The sequence below is a fragment of the Sceloporus occidentalis genome, unplaced genomic scaffold, assembly GCF_023333645.1.
Source record: "Sceloporus occidentalis isolate IW3139 unplaced genomic scaffold, rSceOcc1.0.p SCAF_5, whole genome shotgun sequence".
Classification (NCBI taxonomy): Eukaryota; Metazoa; Chordata; class Lepidosauria; order Squamata; family Phrynosomatidae; genus Sceloporus; species Sceloporus occidentalis.
Genome location: NW_028316985.1, coordinates 178892620 through 178912394, shown reverse-complemented (window position 1 = coordinate 178912394; position 19775 = coordinate 178892620). Strand labels below are relative to the sequence as shown.

Genomic DNA, 19775 nt, shown 5'->3' with positions numbered 1-19775 from the left:
GCCATGCCACTTCCTGCCCATCTGTATCGGGCCTAAGTTTCATTAAAACAAGTCACCTTCCTAAATAACTTTCCTATAATATGATTTAAAACTGGTATCATTCCACTTAAGATTCATTAGCTTTGTCCACATTTGGAAGACACAACAACCTGTGTAAAACAGGAGCAAAAACTCCTAAATTCCTCACAGTTGCATTGACTTTAGTGTTACATCTGAACAAACTCATTCTCTTAGGCAATGCTGAGATTTTCCAGTTTGGAAGGAAAAATAAGCTCATTTAATAAATACAGGGATCTATCTTAAAAGAAAACTACATAGAAATTCCTTCAGAGGAATTTATAAAAAGGTAGTTGAAGATCTGCAACAAACACTATGAGCCAAATAAATGTGACGTTTTTCATTAAAATTGTATGCTTATACCTGGGACAACTTTACAACAACAACCCTTTTTTCTAGTATTGTCTTGCCATTATAGAATTTGGCCTGGCCATTCCACTAAGAAAGACAGATCTAAAGTAAGTATTTTAGCAGTTTTGACCTTAGTTGCAGTGGTCATCGCTTCCTCCAAGAACTTAATCTTGCTCTGCAAAGCATCTATCTGACCTCGCTTGGCTGTGATTTGCTTCTGCATCCCCATTGCAACTTTCATGGCTATAAAAGAGAGTAACTGCAGTGTGTTAGTGTCATCTTGGTCTGATAACAATAAAAAATTTTCCGCAGGTATTATACCATGTTTTTTAGTACAGACATGCCCTAAGGCTTCTAGTTCTGGCCAAAATAAGATTCTTCTAGTGGTCTGAAATAATTACTAGCAGCCAAACTTTCTGAAATCGCTTTCATGCCACTCTAGTCTTCTCTTTAAAGCATTCTAAGGAAGTTTGTAGCATGAAACCAAGAGTTACTTTTTTAAAAGTAAAGGTGTTTCCAGATAGGGAAAGTGTCTCTGGAAGCTGCAGGCTTTGTATCTGTATAAACTGATTTTATTTTGGAGATCCCTATGACATTTATCTCAATCTTAGGTATTTTCTGGGACCTCTCAGGATTACAAAAGACTTTTAATTCCCACTCCCAAGGTAGATTTAAATTAAGCCACTATTTTCTGAAACGAAATTTATCTGTACTTGCCTATGTGTTTGGATTGTCTTGGAAGCAATAAAGATGACCACCAAGTAAAAACAGCTAATGTTTCCAAAACACAGATCCGAGACAGAGAGAGAGAGAGAGAGAGAGAGAGAGAGCAAAAAAGGATGTGTGTGTATGTTCAAGTTGCCTGTCAGTTTATAGGTCAACCCAATGCATTTCACAGGAAGCTGCTTTCAGTGGAAGTTGGTGAAAATTCATTTCTGAAATGTTGCCTGAGATTGGATGTGACATGACGGGGTGAATGGAAGGAGAAGGAAACCAGTGGTATTGCAAGAAAGAGACTGGATGCAAACCTGTGAATATGCAGGTATGATCAAAACAAAAAGAACAAAGTCTCACTACATCCTGAGATTATTATTTTTTTACCCATCTGGATGCACCTTAAACAGGGAGGGGGGGAAAGCCTGGGGCTAAAATTAGTGACAATCCTCCTTCTACACCAACCCCCCCCCTCCAAAAAACCCCAAGTTACCATTCAGTAACAATTATCATAATATACTTCTCGAAGGGAAGAACTGAGTGGTGGAACCTGAGTAAACAGACCCACCTACACTGCAATCTTGTAGTGTTTCTGACATTTCTAATGGTTGCCAACTATTTGGGGCCCACTGATCCTGGTCATGCTAGCTATAAGGCATATTAGCTCCACCAACCTTGTTGCTTTACTATTCTACACTGAATGCTCAGTTCTGATTCATTAACATTCATGTGAAAATCTGTATTAAAACATCAAATGAAGAAATAAAGCCACTTTATAAGCTGCATCCCTCATAATGGGAAAAACAACACAATTCTACAAAAAAGAAATAAATCCCATGATTACCATGGCCATCAGACCCCTCCATAGTCTTTAAGGTGGCCCTTGTTTGTTCCAGTTCAATCTGAGCCGATTTCAGTTGTAACTTCAGTTTGTTCACTGCAGCTTCCATCTCTTCACTTTTTTCTCGGAAGTCACTTTTTATAACTTCAGATTCCTCTGTAAGGCAACAGAATCAGAATGGAGGCATGGAATTAATGTATTGGTGAATGTATGTGAGTGAAATTAATAAGAAGTCAATGCAGATATCTCAGGGACCACTTGAGAAAAATCCTTATTTGAAGTTTCAGATGAAGCATGCTACGAAATGCAGCAGATGTAAGATAGGCTGCATCTGCACTGCAGAAATAATACAGTTTGACACCACTTCAACTGCCATGGCTCAATACTATGGAATCCTGAGATTTGTAGTTTGCTGAAACACCAGAGGATAAATATTTCACAAAACTGCAAATAGCAGAATTCCATAGCATTGAGCCATGGCAGTTAAAGATGTGTCAAACTGCATTATTTCTGCAGTGCAGATTCAGCCACAGACTAAAGGTACAAAGGTAGCTATGCTGGCTGGACAATAAGGGTGGTTTTAGTCCAACCTGCAAACCATCAGGTTGGGAAACAATGTTCCAGGACTACTCATTTTATTTCTTACCTGTCCTTCTTTCTCCCAAACCTATTTTTGCCACCCAAATGCCCCTTCTTCTATTTTGATTCATCCTCTTTCCCCCCACATTCTTAAGTTCCATCCGTCTACTCTCTTTTCTATCTTCTATCACTTGATTTGATTTTGCATTTTGTCCTGCTTTTCTATATACATACAGCAGAATGATTACTTTAAAATAGCATCAATAGAGAAGAATGAACAACCTGCAAGGGTAGCAAGCTCAAAGCGACTAATTTTTACTTCATTAACAAGCTCCTCTCTTTCCAGTGTCATCTCTTTCAGTACTCGGAGCCTCTCAGAGTTTGTATTCATCAGTTTCACTCTTTCCAGTTCCATCTCACTCAGGCTGGCTTCCAACTCACGGAGGTGGCAGTCTTTCTTGTCCTGCAAAATCTAGAAAAAGCAAACTAATTCTTATACCCCATGACTGTGAGTAGTCTGATCCTAAGATCCCATGACAAATACCAAAGTTCTTTCCTTAAAAAGAATTACTACTCCCTGCCCTAGAATCCAGTGAAACATACAAACCTTAAATTCTTGGATTTCCAGTTTCTTGTCATTGACCTCTTTCAAAAGCTGAGCATTTTCTACCTCCATTGCACCAGATGCCCGGCTATGCTGGCCTATGATCTGGGTCATATTCTCGATTTGCTTCCGTAGGATCTCAACCACCTTTTCCTTCTCCATCAGCTGCACCTTCAAGGATTCACACTCTGACTGCACACTCCGTAGGTGATCACCTTCATTTTTCAGTTGTTGGAGCTCATGTAATTTGCCATCCACTCGCCCACGAAGCTTCTGGATTTCCTCATTTGTCATCTCAATCACTGATTCCTTCTCTTGCAGGCACAATGTCAGCTCAGACACTTGTCTCTCTGCTGCCTCTAAGCTTATCTTTTTTTCTGTCAATTCTTCTACAACGTTGCGGAGCATTTCTTTGGTTGACTCCTGCTGGGCAGTCATGGAGGCCACTTTCTCTATACTTTCGTTCTTTTCTTTAATGGCAGACATCTGGGGAGGGGGAAAAAGCATTTCCTAATTGCTTTCACTAACCAAGGGATGTTATACAAATTTAAGTATAATTAGGGTAAGGGAAGAGGCAATTCTGAGCGAGAGGAGATGTGGATGAGTTTTTCTCCACTCTACTCAAACGTTTCAACTCAGCATAGACTTGATGCTTTTGTCAGTTATCTCTGCCAATTAACTCTTTTATCTGGAAACTTACTAATCACTTGTCAATTGTGCCACTTCCAACTTAACTCACCTATGTCCAGCCAGATCTTTCCTTTAAATAGGGAAGCATGTGCTTCCCTATTTACACAGATACTTACTAGTACACAGAGCTTGCCAGTCCTCTGTGACAGTGTTAGAGCCTGGACTGATCCATTATCTGAAAAATTTCTAGGGAGTTATAACCAGACAAATGCTCTGTCCTTTTGCACCTTTGTGGCACTTTTTAGTCATCCCATCCTTCCAATCCCCTGCATATACTTCTTTCACAGATTTATGATATATTCAAGCCTTATAAAATTCAAATGAATTTTTCATCTACATACCCTCAATTCCTGTTCCATTTTAATTACTGAAAACTAACCCAAACTGAAAGGTTTTATACTGTTTCCAAAACACAGATTAACTTAGTGTAGAACAGGCACCACTTTACATGCCCTCATTATACATTTCATTTCCACAACAGATCTATGGAGGGAGACTAGACTCAGAGAGGTAATGACCAATGGATTTGTGGCTGCATGAGGATTTGAATCCAGCTCCCCACAACTAATCAAACATGTTAACCATTACATCACACTTGAACTACACTTCTCAGATCAGTTCAAGCAGATGCTGCTCCACTGCTTTGTTCTATAGCTTTTACTTACAGTCATGAGAGTTAATAATTGTTCTAGTAAAAGCTAAAGTGGCCAGAGCCATTCTAATTGATACCAGGTTCAGACCAATGATTCCAATTTTCCTACCATTAAACTCACATACACATCCCACTTTTGCTTTTACCATAAAGCAACAATGCCATCAACAGGCAGCTGAAGAAATAATCACAGATTATTCTCTAAAATGCTTCCAGTCCATCCAACCAGTCACACACATGGCATATCAGTTTCATAGTGGGATAGTTCTATAGAGATATAACTCACTGTTCTTGCCTTGTCCATTTCCAATTAGATTTTTAATAAAGCATCAATTTGGATTTTTAAAATGTTTAACTGCTGCATGAAGGATGGGGAGCCTATAAAGAGCTGTGTCCGACCCACAGAATGGTGGTTTCCTGTGCCCTTTGTTGGTCTAAGAGTGGCATATGCTTCCAGATATAATAACTAAAAGAAAGCTCTCTCAATCATCAGGAGTTTGAGAATATAACATGCTATAAATTTTTCAGTGCATATTTTTCCCTTTGCCAGTTTTTAGCTTTGGGCATCACTCCTTACCTGTCGTTCCATTTGTTCCTGGCTTTCCATCTTCATGGACTTCACTAAGGAATCCATGCGCTGCAGTTCCATGTTCTTGTTGTCAAGTTCTCTCCGCAAATGATCAATGGTGATGCTGCTGCCCGTGTCTCGATCCCAGAGCCGTTTATTCTGCTCTTTTTCTAGAGTGAGCTCCATATCCTTCCTGTGCAGCTCACACTGCAAAGCAAAGCAAAGCAAAGCAAAGCAAAGCAAAGCAAAGCAAAGCAAGCAAATAAATAAATAAATAAATAAATAAATATTTTAAAAATCCAAGCATCAGACAGTAATTTTACCATTTGCTCTGCATTTTAAAAAGCAAAGAAGCTTCACATTCATCATTATTAAATTACTCATATTGTACTACACAGCCAAAGTAAGCCATATGCTAAAAAAAATCCTAAATAGCCACCTCTGCTTCAAATTAATCCACTAATTTAATCAAAATATCATGCAGCGATATAAAGTTTTCTTATTCTGCATAGAGATGGACACAGCTGAGCTAATAATGCCTGAACAGAGCTTGGAAGTAAAGTGTTACAACAAAATGCTTTAATTGTATTAAATTACTTCCACTCTTAACAATTGTCAAAGACCATCGATCTCCCCCTTGAAATACTGAGGGCCTAGGTAACTCACTCAGCAACGAAGAAGGAGGCTCCAATATTAGTTTTCACAGGGAACCTACTTCTGAAAATTGGTCTTTACTCTCTTGTCTTTCTCTAAGACAAATTGGAAGCCATGCAGGACTTCTCTAAAAGACTTTTGCTTCAGCTTACAGGCTTACCAACTTTAATGTATATGAGAATGATAATGTGCCCCCAAAGCATAATGAAATTATTTCTGTCCTAAATGAAGCTCAAAGAGGATAAGAGGCAAAACTCTGTTGTGGAAATGAACATCTAATCGTGTATGTCTACCGTGTTTGTTTTGTACACAGTTAAAGCCCCTTCCTAGAACTACTTCATGAGTTTTAAACATGTCTAAAAAATGATCTACGTAACTTCTTCCCCTCAAATCCTGAATAGCAAATCCTTAAACATTAGAGAGTTTATTTGCTAGTGGCCCTCCACGGATTCTGTATCCATGGATTCAACCATCCATAGCTTGAAAATATATATATATTTAAAATTCCCAAAGTGCTGTTATGACCTAAAAGCGTTACACAGCTCAGGTCTAGGCTATCTGAAGAACCATATTCTCCTATATGGTGCTGCCCCTGTTCTGAGATCTTCTGGGGTGGCCCTTCTCTCTGTCCCACCACCCTCATAAATACGGTTGGTGGGAACAAAAGACAGGACCTTTTCGATGGCAGCTCCCATTCTTTCCAAAAATTCCTTTCCAGAGAAGCTAGACTGGTCCCCTACTTGCTTTATTTCTGCAAGCAGGTGAGAAGCTTTTTGTTTTGACTAACTTTGGAGGGCTGACTGCTTAAGAGGGAATGGGCCTTGTATGATATGCTGGCTTTTCTATTTGCTGTTTTCTTTTTAATGGTTTATATTTAACAAGTTTTAATTCTCTCACAATTTAATTACAGTTTCAACTTTTGTATATTGCAAATTTTTAGCTTTTTTTAAAATAAGCTGCCTTGAATCCTGAATTGGGAAAAATATAGGATATTAATGCTGCTGGTGGTGCTGGTGCTGCTACTGTTACTAATAATAATTTTGTCTTAGATTCCTACCTTTAACTCCTGAACCTGATCATCTAAGTTTCCGGTTTCCTGGCTGTACTGATCCCTTTCACTTTGAGCCTCTGCCATTTCAGAGTGAACCAGATGCAGCTGTTTCTCAAGATCTTCTATCTACAATATTAATACAAAGACAATCCACAATCACAGAGAATCTTGCAGCAACTTTTCTACTCAGATGAGCAGCACAGTAGAGATGTGGCATGAGCAGAAATGTGGTAGTGAAGGCACAGAACTCAGGTTCCTGTGAATCTCACAATTGGTTTGGGTTTTTTTTGTTGTTGTTGTTTAGGTAAGCAACTATTTCAGTTTTGAATGGCCGGCATCCATAGTTTTTTGTGGGTTTTTTGGGCTATGTGGCCATGTTCTAGAAGAATTTATTCCTGATGTTTCACCAGCATCTGTGGCTGGCATCTTCAGAGAAAGTTATTAGATGTTAGTCGTTTGTTGAAATAGTGGAAACCAAATGGGGGCAAATGGGATTCGAAGAACTTGAAGGAACTATTTTAGGTTCCTGCATTATTTTCCACTCTTCTCAATGGCAGACAAAATCAAAATTATATTAAACGGTAAGAATAAATCAATTATATACAGTATGAAGTTTTCTTAGTCACAAGAAGTTCGTTTCTTCTTGGAGAATCATGTTTTTTTCAGTACAGAATTTGAATTACCTACTTTTTGAAAGACTATACAGCTCAAGGAAAGTGACTGGAAACAATTCTCATAAACCTAAAGTCACTCCACTGTATATGCTACATTAAATGCAGAGGAAAACAATTTATTCTTTTCACAGAGAATGTTTTATAGCTGGTGCCTATGGGATTGCCCTTCTCTGTTTAGGCAGATTGGTGGTGGATTTATTTCCCAAAAATGACTAAACAGTAGCTGGATGGCCATCCATCGGGAGTGCTTTGATTGTGTATGTCTGCATGGCAGGGATGGACTGGATAGTCCTTGTGGTCTTCCAGATCTATGATTCTGTGGTGCTGGGTTGCAGCAGCATATCCACAATGAACAATGCAATTCCAAGAAAGAGTAGGAGTACCTATTGCTTTGTATCCATTATCTGTGCAAGTTAAGAACTCATCAAAGAACTCACTGCATTACTTTCAAACACTCTGAAATGTTAGTGAGAAATCTACTTCTTGGAATTATTTATAAGAGAGAGTATCACTCATGTTACAAGACAATTCAGCTTTCACTCAAATGGAGAAACCTGCCAAGCACAGTGTTAGCAGTTGTTAAGAAGCCTTTGGGATTAGAAGTCAAATGGCAATGTATGAGTAACTGCCCGTAAAAAGTAAAATCAGAAGTATAACTTTTCTCAACCAGCTTGGGGAATGGCATGAAACAGAAAGAAAAAAAGACCCTCAAAATGATTTAGCCTGAGCATAGTTCATTCAACAGCTGAAGAAGGTTAGCTGAGGAGCATACATTTCTGATAAGTTCGTTGCTTAATTTGTGTCAGAAACACAAACATGAAGAAGAAAGGCATATGCAAACAACAAATTTCATTCTGGTGTATTCATCAGTACTGTAGTGCTGAACGTAGAGTTCAAGATCCACATAATATAACTACTTCATAACGTTTTGCACTTACCTTGTCCTGAGATGTTCTCCTTGATTCTCGCAGCTCAGAACGTAATTGAGACACAGTGCTTTCCAGCTGATTGATCTGGCGCATATACAATGAATTTTGATTTCTTGCTTGTTCTCTAAGAAATAAAGAAGAACAAGGAGAGAAAAATAAAAGAAGCCTGAAACAAACAAACAAACAAACAAAAAAGAAAGTTGATACAGGGATGTGTAGCAGTTTGCAGGGACAACCAAGGGTGTCTTTGGGAGGTACAGGGGGTTCTGACTGCACCATGTGACACCTCAGAGGGGGTGAACACCTGATGGGTCAGTAACTCACTGTCCACCCCAAGACACCCAAACCTCTCCTCCAGCCAGGGCACTTCTGTGCCCATTGGTTGTGGCTGCTGGTGGAGATAGGGTGCTTCTGCCACTTAGCAGTCCCTTCTGGGTTTGGCAGAGTTGCTGACTGGGCCAGGAAAGGGATGTGATGACAGTAGCAGAAGCATCAGTGGCAACAGACTCCTCCACTTCTGCAAACTGAAAAGTGTTTATGGCCACCCCGCCATCACTGCCCTTTCCCACCTGGCCAGCAGCCCTGCTGGACCTGAGTTACTACACTGGGGCAACACTAACCCTAGTGACACCACTGAGGATAGCCACTGACTCAAGGAGTTCAGCAAATTCAAGGAGCACCTATCCATCAGCAGTATGGGCTACAAAACCTAATGGAAGTTCCAAGTTTCAAATCAGGCATGTCTGTGCCAAATGCTGACTGGAACAAACAGGAAAAAGGCTGTGGGTTTCTTGTCCTGTTTGTTGCCCTTCCTGAATAATCTGATTGGCTACTCTTAGAAAGAAAATGAATTAGAAAACCAGGGATCTTCCTATGTTCAAACGAGAAATGAAATTAAGAAAATGAATGAGTGAATGAAGAAATGAGTGTGAAAAATCAATAAAATAGATTTACTGTTATTTGCAATGACTCATACAGTGAACTGTATACAATATTAAGCCAAACTGGTTTATTGGTAACAAGTAGCATGCAAACTTGAGCAACTAAAGTATTCAGAAACCATACAAAAGGAGAAAAAACATCAGTGATGTTTAGGAACCTGGACTCCTGACTAATCTTTCCTCTTATAATACAGAGTTACAAACCAGGGTCTGAAGCTAACTGATGGATCCAGGTTGAAGCAATAAGCCTTAAAAACTAACAAGTTCTATCTGCAGAAGTGTTGGTGCACTGCAACCCACTGCAATCCAAGCATGTTAGAGAAACAGCAAAACCACTCTAAATTCAGTCCAAATGTTACATTTTCCCTAACATGTTTCTCTTTACTTTAGTGAACAGAAGAGGAGCCAGATTGGAGTGATGGGGTATCAAGAGCCTCAGTTAACCAGAATGTCCAGTATGAAGGCAGCCAGTGGCTTATGACATAGCTGGAAAAATACTTCCAAATACCAAGGAAAAGTCTCAATTATTTTGGAGGCAGTATAAGATTTTTGAGGTGTCAGCTCTACAAAGGTCTATGAAAGGAAAGGTAAAATATAAGACCAGGTACTTGGAATTGTACCACCTATAGCCTACTGTGCATGTGTCATGGAATAGCTCCTTTTTCTTTGTTTATGGTGGGAAGGCAAGTGGGGACTTTCCCTATTTACTTTTTTCCTATCCTAGAGTAATTTCAGAAAGTTAATTAACTTTGAAGCAAATTTTTACTGATATGTGCAATCAAAGTAGGGGATTATTGCTTTAGTAAACTTGCAGTGATATACTTGTAGAACAGTACAACTGAGAGACATACTGCACAATTTCCAGCTGGCTTTGGATATTGCTTGCATGGCTGTGGGAAGCATTAGCATTCTCACTCAGTGCTTCCAATTCCCTTTCATGTTCACTGATCAGCCTCTCAATACTGTGATTGAAAAACAAAGAGAGACAGCATTAATAACATCAGTGATCTGTTTGCACAGAAGCAGGTGCAGAACATTTGATTGCACTTTAGTGTTACCAATAAACAGAATCTAAGGACTTGTCTACATTGGTTGCTTAATCCGGGGCTACATTCTAAACAGTTTAAATAAATTTAAAATACAAAAAGTAAAGAACAATGTACCTCTCATGATGCTGTTGAAGCAAAATTTCAGTTTTGGACTGGGACTCTCTCTTCATTTGTTCCAGTTGTTCTTCAAGCTGTTATTAATAAATTAATTAATGACAGCTGTAAACAATTCTTCTTACATGAAAAGAGCATGTAAAGCAAAATGTGTTCCTTGGGCCACATTAGTTCCCAGGGACTTCAACGCAGACCCCAACACCTTTTTTTAAATTAAGTATTTCACTGAAAAAGCAAACCTGCACCTTCCACAGGGGCAGTGAAGGACAATGTTACCACATTGTTTTAGGCCAGGAATGCCTTTCCCTCCCAAACCAGAACTGTTCAAAATGTCATTAAATTGTCCCTTGCAGCCCCCAAATTATTTTTTAATTGTTCATTTTTTTCAAAATAAATTTACAAAAATAATGAGAAAAGGTGCATAAGAGGAGATGCAATTCTCCAGGTCGTGTGTGTGTGACTCCAGACCTGAGTTAGTTGCCCATTTCTGATGTAAAAGACTGAAGGCACTGTTGGCTATGTATAGCACATGGATGTTAACACTACAATGAAAGAGAAATTAAAAATGTGTTTATTCAGGATTGTTACAAACATACCATCAAAGATTTCCTTATGAATTTGGAAGTGTTACTTTTCTTGACCACAACTTCCTGAATCCTCCAGCCAATATCAGATTCTGGGAGCTACAATCTTAAAAGGTAACCTTTTCAAACAGTTCTTTCTTATTATTGCAGCACCAGTGGTATGTATGCTGAAGAACTCCATTTACTCAGGCTATGAGACCTTTGCAATGTGGAGGCCTACTACCACACTGCAGTCTCTATGCAAGCTTTGTTTAGCCATGGAATTACCCAGCACAATTTTATCCTGAGATACTGATTGTCCTGCAGGCTGAAGTCAATGATTATGCTAACTAAAATGCATTTTGTGTGTCTGCTAGAACTGTCCCAATGCCATTAGTATTAGTGTATAGGCTTTCTCATAGCCTTTGCAATTTCCAATAAACCATGAGCCATTCAGATTGGAAACTGAATCTGGAGCCACTCCAATGAAATCAAGTGCATTTGGCAACAGTCATGGAAAGAAAAACCACTGTAAGATGATACACGAAATGCCAAGAACATTTAAAAACAAATTACACAATGTCAGTTTACATTAAAATGTCTTACATCTATTATTAGATTTATTGTAAATTGCTTTGAACATGTTAGGTTCAATGCAAAGTTTGACGTGTGCTTATTTTTTATGTATAAATAATACCTCCTGGACCTGGGGATGGGGGAGCTGAGTCAAGATCACATCCACAAGAAGGGTTGCTGTGATTGACTGAAGATCTGACTGATGTTTCCTTCTCTTGCAAAGAGTAGTTTGGAGGATTTTTGTAGGTCCATGACAATGGCACTCAGTAGTTGCTGCTAATATACAGATTGAGCCTCCCTTATCCAAAATGCTTGGGGACAGAAGTGTTTTGGGTTTTGGAATATTTGTATATACATAATCTTGAAAATGGGGTCCAAATCTAGACATGACACTCATTAATGTTTTATACACCTTACGCACATAACCTGAAGGTAATTTTATGCATAATATTTTAATAATTTTTGTGCATGAAACACTGAACTCTCAGAAAGCAAAAGTGTCATTATCTCAGGCACCCATGTGGACAATTTTGGAATATTTCAGATGTTGGCATTCTGGATAAGGGATACTCTGTGTGTGTGTATATCTCTCTCTGTGCGTGAGCAAGGTGAAACTAAGCAATATTAAATGTGACAAGCTTCTCTGAAAGGTTGGTTCATGTTTTCCAAATAGATTAGTGAATATTAAGAATGATTGTCAACAACCCTATATTCATTTTATAGTAGTGATACTTTTTATTTTTAGAAAAAGTTTAAATCTGTCTTTTAAGTTATTAACCCACTGTTCTCACTGCCACTCAGGGTTGGCATAGTTTCTGAGGAAAACAGTGTAGTGTTATGTGAACAGATATAACTTTTCAAAATTGAAATCCCATTTTTCTTGTGGGAGGTAATGGTGTTAAGAATGCAGTAGTTAGATAATTCTGCCGCTGTTGTCTACTTTTAACTTTAATCATGCTAGCATTTGAAGAAATTGTTTGGAAGCAGACAGAAATGCAGAAACCTGAAACTGTATTTGTCTCCTGACACATCCCTACTGTTCATCATGAACTGTGGTGGTGTAGTGGTTTAATGCCTGTACTGCAGCCACTCACTCAAAACCATATGGTTGCAAGTTCAATACCAGCAAAAGGGCTCAAGCTTGACTTAGGCTTGCATACTTCCGAGGTCGCTAAAATGAGTACCCAGATTGTTGGGGGCAATTATCTTACAGTTGTAAACCGCTTAGACACTGTTAGTTCAGTATGAAGCAGTATGTAAATGAAGTTGTTTGTTTTGTTTTGTTCCCAGTAATCATACATTTTCCTCTGCCTGGATCTAATGCTACTGTCTGTCACCTTCCATTCCAAGTCATAACAATGAGAGATTACAGACAGAAAACTAGTGCTTTAAAAAGGTGCAAAACATATTGCCTATGGTGTGTACACTCATCCTACTATCTCACATAAAGCTTCTTAGTTTTTCTCAGGGTTTGCAAAACAGCTTTGGACAGATACAAAACTGGGATTAAAGAACAGCATGTGCGCATGCACATGCAATGGCAACAGTGCTTTCATCTTACCACTTTTAATGTAGAAACAGATTGCCTATATTCCAGGGTACTGGAGTTGGATCCAGGATCTGCCATTTGCTAGCAAACTATTCCCATGCCATATCCAGCTTTACAGGAATCAAAGTTATTCCAGTTTTGACACAAGGGTTTCCTGGCCTGGCCTCAAACCTACTTAGAAGCAAAATTCAGAACAGCCTTGTTGGCACTTAAACCCATGCACTTTCAAAAGACCAAAATGCATTACACTGCCCTAGGGTTGTGACTAATGATATTGGCCATCAACTGAAAATATTACAGCAAGTAATCCACTATGGTTACCTGTATCTATCATATGAAACAACAAAGTGTATCCAGTGTCAAAGTGACAGCAGCAGGGAGGTGCTGTGGGCCTGTATTGTGCTCCCACCAGATGAATAAAATCAGTGTATCAATGTGATTCTAATCACACCACATGTTCTCTTTCAATCTGTCTCTCTACCACACATACTACAAACATACTGCTGAGTCCTATGCAATCTTTGTGCAATACGCAATGTGAATAGAAGGACACTTACTGGGGCAGTTCTTCCTCTGAGGCGCAACACCTCAGATTCTAGGTCTCGCAGAACTTTGCTGAAAGCAGTGGGCAGGTTGCAAATGTGGAGATTAGCAATGCTCTCATGTTCATAGACCTTCTTGCTCATGTCCTCTTCATACTTCAGTAGGGCATTCCGGAGTTCTTTGAACACATCTTCGTGACCCTGTACCATCGTCTTCAGATGTTCTATTTGGTTGTTGGCCTCCTTCAACATTTCCTCCTGAAGCTGGTTGGCTGTTTGCAGTTCATTAACTGTAGTCTTCATCTGGCAGTTGAGATCTTCTTGGGTACGGGACTCCTTTCGTCTGTTTATTGGAAAGAGAAGCAGCCAATAACCAATCTAGGCAACTCTGTATGTTTCAGTACATAAAAAACAGCTTCCCATTCTCCTCAACATCAGAATACAAATGTATGCTTCCCTGGGCAAGGGGACCTAAATATGAGATACCACTAGAGAGAAGGCTTGTATTTGTCATTTATGCAAGAGCTTCCTGAATAGGAAAAATCATGATCACAGCCTCTTCTGATGATTTCAGGATACAAGGAAGAAATTTAAGTTACCAGGAATAGACATTACAGTTATATGCACCATCAGCACCTCCCTTTTGGATAATAATTTTCCAAAATGTGTGGGGGTTTTAAATTGTAATTTTTAATTGTTTGATGTTTTATTTATACTGTAGGAATCCGCTTTGATTCCTTTGTGAAAAAGCAGAATACAAATAAATAAAAATAAATATATTATTATTATTGCTTTCCTGAGAGCCAACTTGGTGTGATGGTTTGAGTGTTGAATTACCACTCTGGAGACCAAGATTTAAATCCCTGCTCAGCTATGGAAATCTTTGGATGCCCTTGGGCAAATCACACTCTCTCAGCCTCAGAGGAACACAAAGACACCCTTCCAAACAAATCTTGCCAAGAAAACCTTGTGACAGGTTCACCTCAGGGTTCCCTTTAGTCAAAAACAACTTGCTTTGCTTTGCTGATTCAAACCACAAAGCTTCAATAAACATTAGAATCACAGACCAGGAAGCCTTGATGCCTTTCCAGAGCGCGATAGCTGCAACGGCGCGGCTATACGCCGCTCCTTTGGCGCTGCATCATATGGACGCAGCACCAGAGGAGCGCAGTGACACAGTGCACTGCATGGAGCAGTGAACAGCATCATGGCACACTGGGGAGATGGAGTCGTGGTGTGCGACGTGAGGACGGTACGTCCCGGCTCCGCCCCCATGCCAGCCCAATATGCCGGTATGTATAGGGCCTACGTTTCTATTAATGCAGTCTAAAATAGCATTTCCCTTCTTTGCTGCACCATCTTACTGCTGGTTCATGTTCAATTTATGATCAACAATAATCTCAAGGTCCTTTCGCATCCCTACCCACATATTTTCTACCCCTCACAGAGAGTAAAGAAAGAAAGAAAAATCCTCCATTGACACCAGTGGAGTCTTGCACCTTTATCTCCCCATTCAAGAAGTGGTGGTGGATTTGGGGCAGGGGGGGGTTATGTGTGTGTGTGTAACTAAACAGCAAAGTTGAATCATCCTCTAGTTGCATGCAATGAGTCTGATCTAAAGACTATCCCCAAAGAACATTTAACACAGCATGTAGTTTAACTATTTATTTATTAATATATCACTTTTTATTTTTAAAATTTCAAAGCAGTTTTTAACAAATACAATACATCTTATATTTAAAAATAGTATAAAACTAAACCCATTAAAACAATTCAGTGGAAACTTAGGGGTAACTGGTAACAATAAGAATCAGGAAAATGCATGTATAAACCTGTTAATAATTAGCAGACAGGGGAAATACCCAAGAATAGGTGCCTGCCTAATTTGAGTGGGAAGGCTCTTCTACATAACTGGTGCCACCACAGAGAAGGTCCTCCGCAACACCCTAACAAATGAACCTCACTGTGCTATGGTATGGAAAGCAGAGCACACCCCATCCTACTGAATGTAAAGACCAAGGCAGCATGTGTGGTGCATAAGCCTATCTCCAGAATCCTTTCTGTGTCTCCCTCCACACCAATTATTTTAAAGCTCAACCATAATGCTGCAGTCAGTAGAAATGACAACTGTAGCAATTTCTAATTCACAGTGAGCAGGCTTACCTGAGATCAGCAATCGACTCTTTCTCTCTGTTTGCTTCCCGAAGGTTTGCCTGCAACTCAAGTATTGTTTGTCTTAAACTGAATTTCTGTTGCTCATGTTGTTCTGTAGCCTGTGGGAGAAAAAAATAAATCACAACATTCTTCTGAATACTGGGCTGAATATAATTTAGAAGAAAGGGGATAGTGCTGTACCAAAGACCTTCAGAGTAGAAGCAGTCCATTAACTGTAACTAGAAGAAGGTGTTGTTAACTTCCATCAAATGAACTTCGACTTATGACAACTCCATGAATGAAAGACCTCTAAGTCACCCTCTCATCAACAATCCTGCTCAGGTTTTGCAAATTCAGGGCTGTGGCTTCCTTGATTATCCAGTCTGTCCATCTGGATTGTGGTCTTCCTCTTTTGCTACTGCCTTTTATCTTACAAAGCATCATTATCTTTTCTAGTGAGTCATGTCTTCTCATGATATGGTTCAAATACAGCAGGGTCAGTTTAATTATTCTAGGTTCTAGGGAGAGTTCAGGCTTGATCTGTTCAAGAACTCACTGATTTGTCTTTTTAGTAGTCCACAGTATCTGTGAATCTCTTTTTCAGTGCTGCTCCTGCTCCATTCACAAGCCAGTTATTCCAGCAGATAGTTCTTACTGAGCATGACAATCCACGAGAAGTCCCTCATATCAGTAATCCGACATATATCATATAAACATGTGCATACCCATGTCCCACACCTCACAAATAATACCTCAGATCTTAAGATGCAGCTGCCGGGGGGGGGGGGGGAATCTAAATTGATTAACTGGCCATCAGTTCAGTTTTACAAAACACATTGAACAGGATAGCAATAGCTCTTACTTCCTCTGATTAGACTGAAATAGCCTAAGGACAAAATTCTAGTCCCTCCCTTTAAAATTCTATACCTTCTTGTCTTCTGCCATTTAAAACTACAGTCCACTATACCTTCTTCCTTTCCTGTCTTTTTCATATCACTTTCTCACTTTGACTGAAGCAGTCTCTTAAACATTCAGATTTATCTGTAGTGCAGATAAATATTAAAATATTAAACTGCCATTTGTGCAGAGCTTAGAAAGTTACATTTTAAGGCTATGCCAAATAACCAGTCTGGTTATTTGCTAGTTTAGATGTGTAAGACAAATTCATTAAGAAAAGGGCTTGCAGGACATAAGAGTCCATACTGGCATGACTCTAGAGATTCTGGAAGTTAGTCTAAAAATTCATTTTTCCAAGATATTCATTCTTCATCCCTGGGGAGATTTGGGGAAAGACTGATCTCGCACAGCTAAAGATTATTAACAGAATTTTTAGCACCCTGACAAAACTTCCAACTATCACCATTCACAGAAAGGCAAGGCATAGTTCAGCTTGGTTGTGTCCAAAATGCATGGTGTCCTTGTAAGAGGATTTTCTTCCCAAGATTTTTTCAGAGGAAGTTTGCCAGTGCCTTTCCCTATGGCTAAAAGAAGCCGAATGTCACCCAATGGGTTTCCATGGTTCTGTGCTCCCAGCATCCTAGTGCAAATCATTACACTATGCTGGATCTCTTTAGTTCATCTTGTATAATCCACAAAGGTTTGTAGACAGACAGTCTGCCTTCCCAAGCCCATTTCTTCACTGCATTTAACTCCTTCCTCAGCCTTCATTCTTTCAGTTTTTCCACATTCTCTATTCAAGGCCAAACTAGATGTGATTTTTATTGCAGGAATGAATGCAATTAATTTGTTCCAATGCTTTTCAGGTTTCCTGAATTCTTATTTATACTTTATTCAAGTGTGTATGTTAATTATATTTGTGCAATAAATTGTGAATTTATTTGGCTTACCAATATCAGCCTTCACTCCTGTGACCTACCCCTTTCCCCATACCAGCAACATTGTTGTCCCTCTAATTTAGATACGGCTTCTAAACAGAAAACATATTGTTTCAATATTATGTTTGTTAAATGTTGTTAAATAACTATCATTTTTAATACATGAAGAATGGTAAAGGCAGCCATCTGATGAAGAACCTAAGGAGCTCTTTTCAGATCCAGGAGTTTTCCAAGTTAAGAAAATGGCCGCCAGAGCAGCTCTAGAAGCGGGGATGGGCCTGGGCTGTATGCAGATGGCAAATTCGGCAGTAAAAACCATCTGATAACATCAGGATGCCACTGAATTAAATTTTAAACCGGATAGAGGTAAACTGAATTAACATGCATGCTATAAGTTTCTAAAAGAAAATGAGACTGTTATGTGTCCATTGAACCAAGAAAGAGACTATGGAATTGTGGTAGCGTTAACTTGGTGAAATCCACTGAATTAACAAAACCTGTTATAAAGAGACATCCATGATTCAGGCTAGGCTCAGAATACAAGCTAATTTTTGACAGTGTTCATTCTCTGCTTTATTTGATTGCAGAAAACACATAACTCTGATTATAGTATCCATTTCCTGCACTTACATGGCTATCAGTACATTTGTCTTAAGTCTGAAACTCACTTCATTTAGCCTCTTCTGCAGATCTCTGACTTGCTGAGAATATTCTTCTATGATGGTCTCAACCTGCTCTCTCCCCGAGTATTTTGAGGGTTTTCTCTGGCTTTCAACGTCTAGATCATATTTACTATACAAGATTTTTGGAGGGCTACCACCAGAAGGACCAAGAGCAGAGTAAGCAGCGCTCTCTGTTTTTCCGCTTTGCATACTGGAAGACTGAAGATTTGGGTTGCTTGTAAATGGAACAGACACACCTAAAAACAAAAACAGAGAATTCCAGGGCAATGCTATGAAGTGTAAAGCTGGCAGCACCAGTAATATGGTGAACAGTTATTGATCACTTCCCTCTTGTCCAGACACTCATTTCTATGCAAACTCAGATAAAAATGAGCAATCAACACAACAGTGCTTTAATATAGTGCTGTATATCCAGACAGCAGTAAACATTGTTCAATTTAGTGAGTTCTTCATCTGGGAATTTATAATTTCCAAGAATTTCACAGCTGTTCAGCTGTTTTCTTTTGTTTATTTTTTTAATGCCCAGACAATTATATGCAGTATATGGCAGAAATAAGGTGTGATCCCCATTCTGCTACAAAGCAGTAGCTCTTCCTCTCCCATTAAACCATGGTGGAATTCATACCTGTGACATACAAAACTCAATGATCGCAGTTTGTGAATAGGAAGAATCTTTAGGAGTCAATGTGAAGTCGAAGGCTTTCATGGCTGGCATCCATAGTTTTTGGTGGGTTTTTCGGGCTATGTGTCCATGTTCTAGAAGATTTTCTTCCTGACGTTTCACCAGAGAAGAAGATGCCAGCCACAGATGCTGGCGAAACGTCAGGAAGAAAATCTTCTAGAACATGGACACATAGCCCGAAAAACCCACAAAAAACTTTAGGAGACATTTCCCCAAGGAACCAGGACACATCCCATATGTTCATGTGCCTTCAGGTAGTCTGCTGACTCAGGCTTGCATCCTTCCAAGGTCGCTAAAATGAGTACCCAGACTGTTGGGGGCAAATTAGCTTACTTGCTAATTATCTTACTTGCTGTTCACCGCTATGATCTTTGGAATAGCGGTATATAAATAAAACAAATTATTATTATTATTATTATTATTATTATTATTATTATTATGACGACCCCATGAATTTCATAGGATTTTCTTAGACAAGGAATACTCAAGATTCATTTGCCAGTACCTTCCTCTGAAATATAGCCTACTGCACCTGATATAGATTATGATTTTTTGTTCCATTAAAGAAAGTGTCAACATAAGGAGGGGGGAAAAGATCTGGAGGTACTAGCGTGGAAAAGTGTATGTAGGGCCTCAATTCTTCATTGTAAATAGCTGGAAAAGACAAAATGATCAGGCTATTTCATGGGCCACTTTTGAAGGGCCTCACACCCACCACCAATG

General features: G+C 39.2%; 1 protein-coding gene across 5 annotated transcripts in view; it reads right to left on the bottom strand.

The window, feature by feature from the left end:
* The window catches only part of CCDC158 (coiled-coil domain containing 158), a 39151-nt gene that overhangs the window by 14015 nt on the left and 5361 nt on the right, over positions 1-19775 (bottom strand). For 4 of the 5 annotated variants that reach the window (XM_089526302.1, XM_089526300.1, XM_089526301.1 and 1 more), the window contains 12 exons: positions 18356-18606; positions 15862-15971; positions 13714-14041; positions 10469-10545; positions 10157-10267; positions 8374-8488; positions 6768-6887; positions 5066-5263; positions 3150-3632; positions 2825-3014; positions 1967-2119; positions 539-651 (listed from right to left, as the gene is read on the bottom strand). In XM_089526302.1, coding sequence (XP_089382428.1) covers positions 539-651; positions 1967-2119; positions 2825-3014; positions 3150-3632; positions 5066-5263; positions 6768-6887; positions 8374-8488; positions 10157-10267; positions 10469-10545; positions 13714-14041; positions 15862-15971; positions 18356-18606 — 2249 coding nt within the window. The remainder of the gene's footprint in view (positions 1-538; positions 652-1966; positions 2120-2824; positions 3015-3149; positions 3633-5065; positions 5264-6767; positions 6888-8373; positions 8489-10156; positions 10268-10468; positions 10546-13713; positions 14042-15861; positions 15972-18355; positions 18607-19775) is intronic. The other variant, XM_089526304.1, reaches the window with a different exon arrangement.